Here is a 14,212-nt window from a genome sequence, read left to right on the forward strand (position 1 = left end):
AGCTTCTGCTTTTAAAGTGGGAACTGCTTCATCTTTCAGTAATAGCCTTTGTGTAAATCCAGCATTGATTGAACTCGTGTAGGTTCTGGAAGCTGTCTTCCACGCAGCATCCAGTGTAGAAAATATCACAGATTATAATGAGTTCTATTATCTTTTTGACGCGTCGCGCCGCGTGCATCTAGTGTGTTCCTCTTCCATGGCCTCACCCACTTTGTTGCGTGTTCCTGGGGGCAGTGTTTATGTTAATTGCAGGGATTATGATGTCACCAACCCAGGAAGAAGTTCGTTGTAGTCCAAACCAGTCATTTTTGTAGGTATTAAACTGCCATATAACTTTAAAAGACATATCCGTGTAAGGGTGGAACTCCTACAGCGGTTTAGACTGTAAGGTTTGCCGAGCGACTAAAGAAACTTTATCAGTAAGATGTTAGAAAACTGTAAATTTCTTGTCTATTACCACCCACTGCAACTTATACCAATGACAGAAATAAGCGCAGTTACAATAGCAAAATATGTGGGAGAGTGTTGCTATAGTGTGACAATATTGTATTGCAATAGGGAGCACATTAATGTTACTAAATCAAAACTAGTTAGCACATCATTTGTAATTGAAAGGGTTTAATGACAATATCTGATTATGGTTACACTTAAAATAATTACAAAATAGATGTATGAGATGATAAAATCATATACCATTAATCGTACCCAGCATGTATGTAAAAAGTTACCTGAGAGAGAAAGAGAGAGAGAGGGCCAGAGAGTGCCCAAGAAAAGCCAAGAATCAAAGAAAGAGCAGAGCATAAAAGACCCCCGAGCAACAGTTCCAATCTTCTTTTATCCCTTCCTTGACCATGTGACTGAAACCTAGATGTGAGACATTCAAACTGACCAATCAGAAGATTAAAACTTCCCCCACTGTACTAAAGGTGTGACCATTTGTAGACCCCCAATGTACATACATTTTGGCCTATAGGGCTTGATCGCTATCAGCACCTTTGTGCCTTCCAAATGGCCCTTGTAGGAAGAGAGAGGGGGTTGAAACATATTAAAATATCTTTAGATATTTTCAATTCTTACATCCGTTTGCATTGAACTTTCAGTGCTGTAACTTGCTCAAACAGCAACATTACACAATAACTAAAGAGTTTTTCGCTGAAAGGCGTGTCCGTGGCAGCCTGACAAAGTTCGATGTTTTGCCATGAAACAGGCAGTTGTTGTAACTTGGGTATACAGTGTCTGATCTGCCCCATACTTCACATGTATTATTAGAGTCCTGGCCTGAAGACATTTACATGCCAATATTCAGTTACAGTCATAGCGCCACCTGTGGGCAACAGGAAATGTCATGTTTTACACTGTGATTAACTCCTTAAAGAGATTTAACCAGAACTACATCATATTTGGGACAGTCTAAACTTTAGGCCTTAGCGATGTTAAATTTCAAAGATCTTGAATTTTCGTTGTGTCCGTGGAGACTGACAAAGTCTGATGTTTTGCCATGAAAGAGGAAGCTGTTGTAACTCAGGCATACAGTGTCCTATCTGCCCCAAACTTCACATGTGTGATAAGAGACCTGGCTTAAAGGCATCTACTTGACAATATTCAGTTTGTCATAGCACCATCTGCTGGCAACAGAATATGTCATACTTTACACTGTAATTCATTCCCAGAAACACATTTCAATATGCCACGAATTACCAAACATACTAGAAACATGTTAAATCATGCAACACTTGGCTAAGTGCTAATGTATGCAAATAACGCCACGAAATAGGAAGTTGTTGTAACTCAGACATGCAATGTCCAGTCTGCTCTAAACTTCATGTTTGATAATAGTCCTGGCCTGAAGACATCCACATGGCAAAATTCAGTTACAGTCAAAGCGGCACCTGTTGGCAGCAGGAAGTGGGGCATTTTGAAATGACTTCTCCTGTATTTACTAGCTTACATGCATGTCACCCACTGTTCACTGTTTTCCTAAGGCCAACAGGTGCCGGTGAGCCTGGGTGCGAGGGCCCTTTCATCACTGCTTGCAGCTTTAATAGTGTAATTGTAATAGTGTAATTTAGTGTAATTGTATTGTGAAATGTTTTGCAGCAATTTTTTTTTTTTTTTTTTTTTTTTTTAAGTGATACTCTGTTAATTTGAAGTCTTTATTGTAAACTGGAAAGATGTATTTAAAAGAAATATTTTACTGTAAGTTGGAACAGTGTTTGTTTAAAATTCTAATCAAACATTAGATATAAAGCATGAACAATTTGATTAAAATGTAAACAGTGTAAATTCCACTGTAATGCTGGGCCTCCAGTTTGAGAACTACTGAACTAAATGATACAAAAAACACAACACTGATAAGATGCTATCATAATGCTTTATTGATTCAACAGCAAAAAAAAAAAAAAAAAAAAGAAGAAAAGAGATTAATCAAGCTTTTATAGTTTTCTGTTAATAATATCTAATGACTTTGAGATTTCTGTTAATGATTGAGCTCCTCTGTTGCTTCAGTGATGCATGACAGACTATAAAGTACATTTACGGACGGAGCCATCAACACAGACGACCCACAGCAATCCCAGGTCAAAGCTCACATGCTTGTGGCCATTGGGACAGGCAACCATCGATAACCAGTCTGTGCCAGCGGGGTTGGACTGAGATACGCCAGTTCTGCAAAATTATGGTTTCTTGAATGCAGTATTTGATTTATATGTGAAAGTTATTCTTGAATAATTCATCACTTTGTACATAAAAAGTTTTATTAAATGATGACTGTTCATTTCACCTTTGGTATAAGACCCCTTGAGCATTGACACCAAAGACACTGCCATCAGTTGATACTTCAATCATGGACAGAAGTCCAGGAATATTCACAAAGGAGCCGGACCCGGAACAGGCATTACCAGACACACCCTGAACAAGACCGAAAGAAACACAAACCAGTCAGCCATAACCTGATATTGCTGAGTTCAACATGTTCCTGGGTCAACATTTTTGTTGATCCTGGAACAACATTCAAATCAACCAATCAGATTTGAGGGACAAGTTTACAGATTGTAAAGTTTAGGCTTAAAATCATGAATTGGTGCTTCTACATCAGTGTTATTCGTCTATCATTTCCCTCGGATTTTTGGGATAACTTATGGGTAGGGTTAGGTTTAGGGGTAGGAAATAGGGTTAAGACTAAATTTTCAGACTGGAATGTTGTTCCAGGATCAACAAAATATGTTGACCAAGGAACGCACCTAACTCAGCAATATCAGGACGTGCTATCATCATATCAAGAAATTGTTTGCTGCTTCCACACCAGTTGTCAGAAATGTTATGTCAGAAAATGCTTGCATGATGTTTACTTTATTGTTGTACTTTTAAAAACCTGGTGTATTTGAACTTGTACTCAAGCCCCTGTATTTAACACTTTGACATTACCTTCATGATCCAGATTAGTTTATCACTGCTCACTCCCCAACAGCTGTACGGGCCACAACTGTAATACTTCAGTTTTCCACCAAGTTGAGCCCAAGGAACAGAGCTGGATGGCAATTTGTTGTTAGCATCCATGTTTAAACAATATATGTCATCATTCATATTGACACCTGCAGTGATCTGATCTCCTCCAGCATCCACCTGTTTGAGAAGGCCTAAAAGTACAAGCAACAGTTTGGATGAAAGAGTTTAACTGGAAGAATAACAGTTACACATTATTTTACACATAAGTGTACTTACAGTGTACTTACCAAAAGAAAGTACTGGTAATACAAGGTAAGTACATGGGTTAAGGTTATGTTTAGGGGTAGCTTCAGGGTCAGTAGCTAATCATTTATTGTAATCAGTATAATAAGTACAAAGTATCTACATGCAGAACAGGACTGTAAAATAAAGTGCTACCAGAATGACAATAAGCTGATGTGATTGGTATTGTGATTTTAAAACAATGACTCCAAACTAAAATCACATACATTAATAACAGATTAAACACTGCATCTTCACCTGCAATCTGCACAAGGCTGCCACCCCGCACCTTGAAGATGTTGTTTGCTGTATCCACCCCAAACTGACCAGCAGGACCAACACTGAAGTGCTTTAGAGACGTAAAGACCTTTGTGAAGACGTTATTATTCAGGACGAAGACTTCATTTTGATCGTTCACTCCAACCACTGAGCCTGCCCCAGCGTCTATCTGCTTCAGGGTGCCACAAATCATTTCACAGTTTAAAGCTGTGAAAACATGGTGCAAAATAAGTACAAATAGACACTTTTAAAAATGAATTAAGTACTTTTATATTAAAAAAGAAATAGCTAATTTTTTTAAATGTATTTTAATTGTATTCTTTTATTTTATTATTTATTTCAATTTTATTTTATGTATTTTTCAATGTATATGTACAGTAGTAGCTTACCCATAGTGTGAATGAACTGGCAGCTGAAGAGTAGCAGGATGCTATGATACAGCTTCATTGTTCTGTTCATAACCAGAAATCATTTATATAAGTGAGTAAAACATAATCAATATTAAAATAACAATATTAAAATAGCAATTAAATGAAGATTACCTTGTCTTGATAAGAATTCAGCAGTTAGTGTGGATTCTCCTCTTCTGAGATACAGAAACTTGCATCCAATGTTTTCAAATGCTGTTGAGTGATCATTTATATAGCCAAAATGTGTTTCCTGGGGTGGGGGGGGGGGGGGGGGGGTGATGTATTTCCCTGTGTCTATAGAAGATCATTATCTGTGTCCACAGATAATTTCCTGTAGTATATTTTCCCTAAACATATTTTCCCCTACTCTAATCAGATGAAGGTGAAGTATGTATATATACTTATCTATCTGTTACAAAAACCTTGCTACGTGTACTGTGCTAGACTGGAACTAGTTATAGCACTTACATATTGTTGCCCTGTTGTTGGTTTGATTGTTTCTATTGTTCTCCTTTGGATAAAAGCGTCTGCTAAATGATTAAACATAACTCCTGGCTTATGAAGGGCCAAACCTGCGAAAACAATAAATAGATAAATACATAAATATATATATTAAGAAATGTAAAAAAGGATAAATAAATTAGTATTTATGCTTTTATTTTCTCATTTATTTATAATTGTATTTTTTCCATATTTCATTATTTCTCATTTATTTATTTATGCATTTATTAATTTATTTCCACTTTTATTTTTATTTTCCACATTTTTATATATATATATGTGTGTGTGTGTGTGTGTGTGTGTGTGTGTGTGTGTGTGTGTATTTATGTCTACATTTATTTATTTCCACATTAATTTCTACTTTTTTTTTTCAAATTTATTTATAGAGTAGTGCAGGTAAAAAAAATCCCTTATACATTTTGTCCATCACTATAATTTTGACAGAATGACAGACAACTTTTATGAAATTTGAAGCTTAAATGCAGTTGCCAGAAGTAAAAAGCTAAAGGTAGTGTTACTATAGTTACTACAAAGTTACTATATCCCCTGTCAAACCTATAAAAGGAAAAAAAGAGAAAGAAAATTAAAATGCACATGTAAACAATTTTATTGATTTATTTTAATATTAAAAATATATATATATTGTTGAAGAAATGCAAAAAATGTCAATGTCACAAATTGAAAAAAATAATTAAATTAAACAATTAGGAATAGCTCCAATAGCTTACAATATGTAAGTGCTATAACTAGTTCCAGTCTAGTACAGTACACGTAGCAAGGTTTTTGTAACAGATAGATAAGTATATATACATACTTCACCTTCATCTGATTAGAGTAGGGGAAAATATGTTTAGGGAAAATATACTACAGGAAATTATCTGTGGACACAGATAATGATCTTCTATAGACACAGGGAAATACTGGTCTCTTGTGTTGATGTCGTGTGAAGGATCTTCAAACAATTAGCCTACCACTGTATATGAAGGACATAATTTGAGGAAAACTGTAAGATTTGCATGTTTCTTTTAAAAATACTTTATCAGTGATGCGCCGAGACAGACGACTGCAATAAATAAGTATGCCTGTCTGTTTCCACTAAAAATAGCCTATAAACTAAAAGATATGTTCACCTTATCAGCAAAGCTGCATAAATTTGATTCGAATTGTTTAAAACAATTAAAATAGTATTTGGCCACTGGAAATGAATGAATCAGCTCTAATCTAAAACCTTTATCTTAAGTATTTTATACAATTTTGTTTTTATGGTTATTTTGATATATTTATTCTAAAACATAAAGAGGATATTGGATGATCTTTATCAATATGTGTGGCATAAATGGCATTTATAGTCCATTACTAATATTTTCCATTGTCTTCTACCTTTGATGGCGTTAACCATGGTGTCACGTGAATGGGAATATGTATGGAAATAATATGCAGTTATGCATAGTAAAACGAGGCATCGTAAGCTCCATATATGGTGATTTCGGGGAGGAGACAGGGTTGAGATGCATATGCACAATCTTCCACTGACTGGGATTTATAAAAGGATTTGTGCGCAGGATCTGGCGTGCACATGGTTTTATAAATCTGATTTTTTTTTTGTGCGTACGCAGAATTTAGCTTTTGCGCGTACGTACACTTTTAGGATGAAATCTACGCAAAGTTTTATAAATGAAGCCCCTGGTGATCAAAATAAAAGCTCAAGTGTGATTATGAAATCACAATGGCTGCAATTATTTTTTTAATACGCAGCTTGTCAATGAAGTATGGCTCCAAATGCTACTCCATCTGAAAGCACGTGTGAGTTTGAGTCGCTTATAATCTACATTTGAAAAAGCAACATGCGTCAAACATCTTTCCAGACATGAGAGACATTTATTAACATCTTGTCCAACAAAAGACAACATTTAAAGGGGTTGTTCACTGTTTTTTTCTAGGCTTGTTTGTGTTTATTTGGTGCAGTTTAACATGTCTAATGCTTCATTTTTTAAAACAACGCTGTATTTTTCATATATTTTATTCTACACCGCTGTCTTCATTGTCATTTGAACGGCTGGGTTTGACTTCCTGATTCTGATACCACTCCCTCTGAAATACGCAATGTGCTCAGCTGTATTGTGATTCGCTGAAGCGTCCGGGAACGCCACGCCCCTTACCATTAGTTGTTGCATGTGCTTCAGTGGAAATGTAAATAATTGAGCCTGAATCAGACCCAGATAGCAGTAATGATGAAGAGGGTCAAGCAGAACCTCTGCAATCGCAGCTTTTAAAGGACGTTTATGAATGGTATTTCATTTTGTACTTGTGTCAAAGTGTTTAGATATGCTGTCACTAAATGTTGCTGCTGTTTATAGCTTTCAGTTTACTGTTTTATCCTGATTAAAGCTTAACTATAGCTGAATACATGACTTAGTAGCATTTTTGTAAAGGTTTCGTTAAAATTATAGCATGAACTAGCCTCGTAATACCAGACTCTGCTACTTCACTTTGCTTCGTAGACAGAGTCTGGAATGGCATAATAGAGAAGTGTTTACTCTCTCGCTAGGGGGCGATTGTCTGAAGTTTAAAATCATTGGTTACCCGTAAGCCAATCAGATACGTTTAGTTATGACATATGGTATGCGCCTTTACAGCCTCATCGAAGCACAGGCATCATGCATCGAGCTCAAATCTATGATTGAACTTCCATTGTAAACCTGTTGTAAACACATGATGATGCGAGCGAAATACCAGAGTGAACATGGCTGTAAACGACTTTTGCAGATTATGCGAAGTTAATCTACGCATACACGGTACAATCACGGGCTCTAAACTTATTTTTGACAGAGTGAAACAAGAAAATATTTGTAGCCAACTCTCAAACTTAGGATTAGATCTTTTAAACACAGCTGGCTTCAGTTTGAGTTGAATGTTCTCCATAACCGAGCGAACTGCATCCCGTGTCTCAGCCATTTCCGCGTTCGGTTTTCGATTTCTCTAACCTACAATGTAAGACTCTGCGCTTAACATCTACGTCACGGCTCTCAGCCCGCCCTCTGTTCGTTGATTGGCCCGGCTGTTTCCAGACCGGTGGTAAACAGAAAGCTCTGACGCTGTCTCAGACTGAGTACAGAAGCGAAATGAAATTGAGCGGAAGTAGGAAGTCTGACGTAGTCAGGCTAAGCATGAACAACTGTTTGTCTATGAACATATAAGTTTCTTGCCGTTTGTTGGACAAGTATGCAAAAGAATTTAGCTAACTGACTAGCAAAGCCAAACCATGTTGGTCTTTGTTTACGTCCTTAATGCAACCAAAAATAGCAACAGAACTATACATTTAAAAGACATGTACAAAACATACTTATAGGTTCGGGCCCATAAACAGCAGCTTCTGCTTTTAAAGTGGGAACTGCTTCATCTTTCAGTAATAGCCTTTGTGTAAATCCAGCATTGATTGAACTCGTGTAGGTTCTGGAAGCTGTCTTCCACGCAGCATCCAGTGTAGAAAATATCACAGATTATAATGGGTTTGTGGCGACCAGGGCGGGCGAGAGCCGTGAGGGAACGGCGCAAGGCCGGTGGCGCGAGTTTTAATGAGCTTCACCTGGGAGGCGCACCGGCCTTGAGTCCCTCACGGAGGAGCTCCGGGAGCTATAATGTGACAATATTGTATTGCAATAGGGAGCACATTAATGTTACTAAATCAAAACTAGTTAGCACATCATTTGTAATTGAAAGGGTTTAATGACAATATCTGATTATGGTTAAACTTAAAATCAGTGGCGTAACTTTGTTTTAAAAAGTGGGTGGGACAGAAATGTGTATGTGTGTGTGTGTGGGGGGGGGGGGTATTGTAATTGTATTATTACAATAATAATGATATGATATTAAAACTAATATGATAGTTTCTTCCTTACATCTGCTATAATACAATATGTCTCGAGAGTATGTACATTAGTTAATAAATACGTGGATCCGCTGCTGAAAATAGATTGTCCTGATGGACTGGAGGCATTATTTTCGTTTAGCATGCAAGAGATTCTGGGTTCGAATCCAACCATGTATGATTTTTTATTTTTTATTTTTCTCATTAAAACCAAAGATGTTCGTCAGTGATTGTATATCAAGAGCAGGGACACGTTTATGTGTATTTTGTTTTGTGATTCAACGTAACGAATAGAGAGTCTCTGCAACAGTTACACATTAGATTGAAGCGCAGTGTGCACGAGCGCCAAGAGAACACTGTTGCGCCTCTGATAACAGCGACAACGAGCACTCAACATGATTTCAAAAACAACACATCCCAGCGCCAGATCGCCTATTAATAACACAAATTGATAATCAACTAGAGGTGTTTCTTTTGTATTAGATATCCGCGAGATGCCGCGATATGTTTCAAAAAGTGGTGGGGACAATATCGACCATTTCAAAAAGTGGTGGGGACATGTCCCACCCGTCCCACCCGCAAATTACGCCTATGCTTAAAATAATTACAAAATAGATGTATGAGATGATAAAATCATATACCATTAATAGTACCCAGCATGTATGTAAAAAGTTACCTGAGAGAGAAAGAGAGAGAGAGGGCCAGAGAGGGCCCAAGAAAAGCCAAGAATCAAAGAAAGAGCAGAGCATAAAAGACCCCCGAGCAACAGTTCCAATCTTCTTTTATGACTGAAACCTAGATGTGAGACATTCAAACTGACCAATCAGAAGATTAAAACTTCCCCCACTGTACTAAAGGTGTGACCATTTGTAGACCCCCAATGTACATACATTTTGGCCTATAGGGCTTGATCACTATCAGCACCTTTGTGCCTTCCAAATGGCCCTTGTAGGAAGAGAGAGGGGGTTGAAACAGTAAAGCAAATGTCTTTGTTCATTTTAAAATATCTTTAGATATTTTCAATTCTTACATCCGTTTGCATTGAACTTTCAGTGCTGTAACTTGCTCAAACAGCAACATTACACAATAACTAAAGAGTTTTTCGCTGAAAGGCGTGTCCGTGGCAGCCTGACAAAGTTCGATGTTTTGCCATGAAACAGGCAGTTGTTGTAACTTGGGTATACAGTGTCTGATCTGCCCCATACTTCACATGTATTATTAGAGTCCTGGCCTGAAGACATTTACATGCCAATATTCAGTTACAGTCATAGCGCCACCTGTGGGCAACAGGAAATGTCATGTTTTACACTGTGATTAACTCCTTAAAGAGATTTAACCAGAACTACATCATATTTGGGACAGTCTAAACTTTAGGCCTTAGCGATGTTAAATTTCAAAGATCTTGAATTTTCGTTGTGTCCGTGGAGACTGACAAAGTCTGATGTTTTGCCATGAAAGAGGAAGCTGTTGTAACTCAGGCATACAGTGTCCTATCTGCCCCAAACTTCACATGTGTGATAAGAGACCTGGCCTAAAGACATCTACTTGACAATATTCAGTTTGTCATAGCACCATCTGCTGGCAACAGAATATGTCATACTTTACACTGTAATTCATTCCCAGAAACACATTTCAATATGCCACGAATTACCAAACATACTAGAAACATGTTAAATCATGCAACACTTGGCTAAGTGCTAATGTATGCAAATAACGCCACGAAATAGGAAGTTGTTGTAACTCAGACATGCAATGTCCAGTCTGCTCTAAACTTCATGTTTGATAATAGTCCTGGCCAGAAGACATCCACATGGCAAAATTCAGTTACAGTCAAAGCGGCACCTGTTGGCAGCAGGAAGTGGGGCATTTTGAAATGACTTCTCCTGTATTTACTAGCTTACATGCATGTCACCCACTGTTCACTGTTTTCCTAAGGCCAACAGGTGCCGGTGAGCCTGGGTGCGAGGGCCCTTTCATCACTGCTTGCAGCTTTAATAGTGTAATTGAAATAGTGTAATTTAGTGTAATTGTATTGTGAAATGTTTTGCAGCAATTTATAGTTTTCTGTTAATAATATCTGATGACTTTGAGATTTCTGTTAATGATTGAGCTCCTCTGTTGCTTCAGTGATGCATGACAGACTATAAAGTACATTTACGGATGGAGCCATCAACACAGACGACCCACAGCAATCCCAAGTCAAAGTTCACATGCTTGTGGCCATTGGGACAGGCAACCATCGATAACCAGTCTGTGCCAGCGGGGTTGGAATGAGAGACGCCAGTTCTGCAAAGTTATGGTTTCTTGAATGCAGTATTTGATTTATAAGTGAAAGTTATTCTTGAAAAATTCTTCACTTTGTACATAAAAAGTTTTATTAAATGATGACTGTTCAGTTCACCTTTGGAATAAGGCCCCTTGAGCATTGACACCAAAGACACTGCCATCAGTTGATACTTCAATCATGGACAGAAGTCCAGGAATATTCACAAAGGAGCCGGACCCGGAACAGGCATTACCAGACACACCCTGAACAAGACCGAAAGAAACACAAACCAGTCAGCCATAACCTGATATTGCTGAGTTCAACATGTTCCTGGGTCAACATTTTTGTTGATCCTGGAACAACATTCAAATCAACCAATCAGATTTGAGGGACAAGTTTACAGATTATGTAAAGTTTAGGCTTAAAATCATGAATTGGTGCTTCTACATCAGTGTTATTCATCTATCATTTCCCTCAGATTTTTGGGATAACTTATGGGTAGGGTTAGGTTTAGGGGTAGGAAATAGGGTTAAGACTAAATTTTCAGACTGGAATGTTGTTCCAGGATCAACAAAATATGTTGACCAAGGAATGCACCTAACTCAGCAATATCAGGACGTGCTATCATCACATCAAGAAATTGTTTGCTGCTTCCACACCAGTTGTCAGAAATGTTATGTCAGAAAATGCTTGCGTTATGTTTACTTTATTGTTGTACTTTTAAAAACCTGGTGTATTTGAACTTGTACTCAAGCCCCTGTATTTAACACTGTGACTGTCATGATCACCGTCTGTTCCTGTCACTGTTCCTGGACTACATCTCCCATCATCCTCTCTGTCACTCACCTGCACACACTTCACACTAATCACTGATCACCACACCCAGCTGCAGCTCATTACCTGGACTATAAAGGACTTCCACACACACCACCTCACCGCGAAGTATTGTTAACTGTTGTTGCAATTTCTGAGCGTTTATTCCCTGTTTGCCTGTCTGTTCTCGACCTTGTTTGTTCCTGTTTTTGATCCGTTGCTGCCTGTCCTGATCCTTGCCTTGTATACTGTTCTGTGAGTGATATCTGCCTGCCTTTTTGACCTACCGCCTGTACCCTGACTACGACCCTGCCTGTCCTTTGCTACTCCTGTTTGTTCCTGATTGACCCTGCCTGTACGACCATTCTAACTTCAATAAAGACGCTGCACTTGGAGCTCCTGCCTGAGTCTCCATTCACAACAGTGACATTACCTTCATGATCCAGATTAGTTTATCACTGCTCACTCCCCAACAGCTGTACTGGCCACAACTGTAATACTTCAGCTTTCCACCAAGTTGAGCCCAAGGAACAGAGCTGGATGGCAATTTATTGTTAGCATCCATGTTTAAACAATATATGTCATCATTCATAGTGACACCTGCAGTGATCTGATCTCCTCCAGCATCCACCTGTTTGAGAAGGCCTAAAAGTACAAGCAACAGTTTGGATGAAAGAGTTTAACTGGAAGAATAACAGTTACACATTATTTTACACATAAGTGTACTTACAGTGCACTTACCAAAGAAAGTACTGTAATACAAGGTAAGTACATGGGTTAAGGTTATGTTTAGGGGTAGGTTCAGGGTCAGTACCTAGTCAGTTATTGTAATCAGTATAATAAGTACAAAGTGTGTACATGCAGAACAGGACTGTAAAATAAAGTGCTACCAGAATGACAATAAGCTGATGTGATTGGTATTGTGATTTTAAAACAATGACTCCAAACTAAAATCACATACATTAATAACAGATTAAACACTGCATCTTCACCTGCAATCTGCACAAGGCTGCCACCCCGCACCTTGAAGATGTTGTTTGCTGTATCCACCCCAAACTGACCAGCAGGACCAACACTGAAGTGCTTTAGAAACGTAAAGACCTTTGTGAAGACGTTATTATTCAGGACGAAGACTTCATTTTGATCGTTCACTTCAACCACTCTCATTCAAACATTCAACTTGTTTGGAGTGAAAAAGAGACAAGAGACCAGTATTTCCCTGTGTCTATAGAAGATCATTATCTGTGTCCACAGATAATTTCCTGTAGTATATTTTCCCTAAACATATTTTCCCCTACTCTAATCAGATGAAGGTGAAGTATGTATATATACTTGTCTATCTGTTACAAAAACCTTGCTACGTGTACTGTACTAGACTCGAACTAGTTATAGCACTTACATACTGTTGCCCTATTGTTGGTGAGATTGTTTCTATTGTTCTCCTTTGGATAAAAGCGTCTGCTAAATGATTAAACATAACTCCTGGATTATGGAGGGCCAAACCTGCAAAAACAATAAATCGATAAATACATAAATAGGCTTGTTTGAGATGGCCTAGCCTCGCCTGTCGTGTATCACGTGTGATGCGTGTGATGTCATGACGTTGTGAATGGGTATGAGTAAAGACAACAAGTTGAGTTCCCTTTCGATACTTCACTCGTACTGCGTATGGGGAAAGGTCTCCCTTTTTCCCCGCTGCTGAAGCCTTTTTCAATAACGCAGTGTAACTGCATCGTCATTGGTTCACTCATAGACAAGTTGTTAAACCAATGACGACGCGGCATAGCTGCGCGGCCTTTGGCGACAAAGCGCGCAAATATTCCCGCCGAAATGGGCCGGGTTACGGGCTATATAAGCAGTCGTTTCGCCATAGGATTTCAGTGTTTTCTCCTTCAGCGACGACCTCTACATCTCTTCGCTGATCTCCGCCTGAAGCCGAAGAAGCTCGCCGCTTTCTTGACAGCTCTCGCCACCGTCTGAAGAGGCTCCCGCAGCAGACTCGCCTGGACTCGCCGGTTGAGGACAGCGCCGGCGCCCTCACTGACTGCAGCTTCGGCGCCGTCGTTGAGCCGCCGCCTCCGGCTTCCCGCTCCCGGCCGCTTCCCGTCCCCTGCCGCCATCCGGCGCGCCACCTGAGAGCTTCAACCGCGGCTTTAACGCCGCTCTAAAAGAGCGATTTCAGCAGTTTTCACCGCTTCTCAAAGAGTGAAAGATTCGCATACGAGGGGGTGGCGTACCAATATACGGTCCTGCCCTTCGCGCTGTCTCTGGCTCCTCGCACTTTCACCAAGTGCATGGACGCGGCGCTTTCCCCTCTGAGGCAGATGGGAATCCGGGTCCTGAATTATC

The 14,212-nt window shown here is 39.0% G+C and overlaps 2 protein-coding genes across 2 annotated transcripts in view; both read right to left on the reverse strand.

The window, feature by feature from the left end:
• Positions 1 to 2,504: 2,504 nt before the first annotated feature.
• The window catches only part of LOC137027485 (fish-egg lectin-like), a 141,722-nt gene continuing 130,014 nt past the window's right edge, over positions 2,505 to 14,212 (reverse strand). The window contains exons 2-6 of the mRNA XM_067395649.1: positions 4,395 to 4,456; positions 3,985 to 4,212; positions 3,424 to 3,635; positions 2,780 to 2,907; positions 2,505 to 2,664 (exon numbers count right to left, since the gene is read on the reverse strand). Coding sequence (XP_067251750.1) covers positions 2,520 to 2,664; positions 2,780 to 2,907; positions 3,424 to 3,635; positions 3,985 to 4,212; positions 4,395 to 4,456 — 775 coding nt within the window. The 3' untranslated portion in view covers positions 2,505 to 2,519. The remainder of the gene's footprint in view (positions 2,665 to 2,779; positions 2,908 to 3,423; positions 3,636 to 3,984; positions 4,213 to 4,394; positions 4,457 to 14,212) is intronic.
• Positions 10,901 to 13,030, reverse strand: LOC137029487 (fish-egg lectin-like). The gene is made up of 4 exons (XM_067399100.1): positions 12,856 to 13,030; positions 12,297 to 12,508; positions 11,186 to 11,313; positions 10,901 to 11,070 (listed from the first exon to the last, which is right to left on the reverse strand). The coding sequence occupies exons 1-4, from the start codon at positions 13,028 to 13,030 to the stop codon at positions 10,926 to 10,928; spliced, it is 660 nt and encodes a 219-aa protein (XP_067255201.1). The 3' UTR covers positions 10,901 to 10,925.

The sequence above is a fragment of the Chanodichthys erythropterus genome, chromosome 10 (assembly GCF_024489055.1).
Source record: "Chanodichthys erythropterus isolate Z2021 chromosome 10, ASM2448905v1, whole genome shotgun sequence".
In the NCBI taxonomy this organism is placed as follows: domain Eukaryota; kingdom Metazoa; phylum Chordata; class Actinopteri; order Cypriniformes; family Xenocyprididae; genus Chanodichthys; species Chanodichthys erythropterus.

Excerpts from the sequence above, each read along its gene's own strand:
- LOC137029487 (XM_067399100.1), bottom strand. The coding sequence starts at position 13,030 with ATGAGAGTGGTTGAAGTGAACGATCAAAATGAAGTCTTCGTCCTGAAT. Across the intron at positions 12,509-12,855 it reads CAGCCTTGTGCAGATTGCAG|GCCTTCTCAAACAGGTGGAT; the intron begins GTGAAGATGCAG and ends TTGTACTTTTAG. Across the intron at positions 11,071-11,185 it reads CAAGGGGCCTTATTCCAAAG|AACTGGCGTCTCTCATTCCA; the intron begins GTGAACTGAACA and ends ATAACTTTGCAG.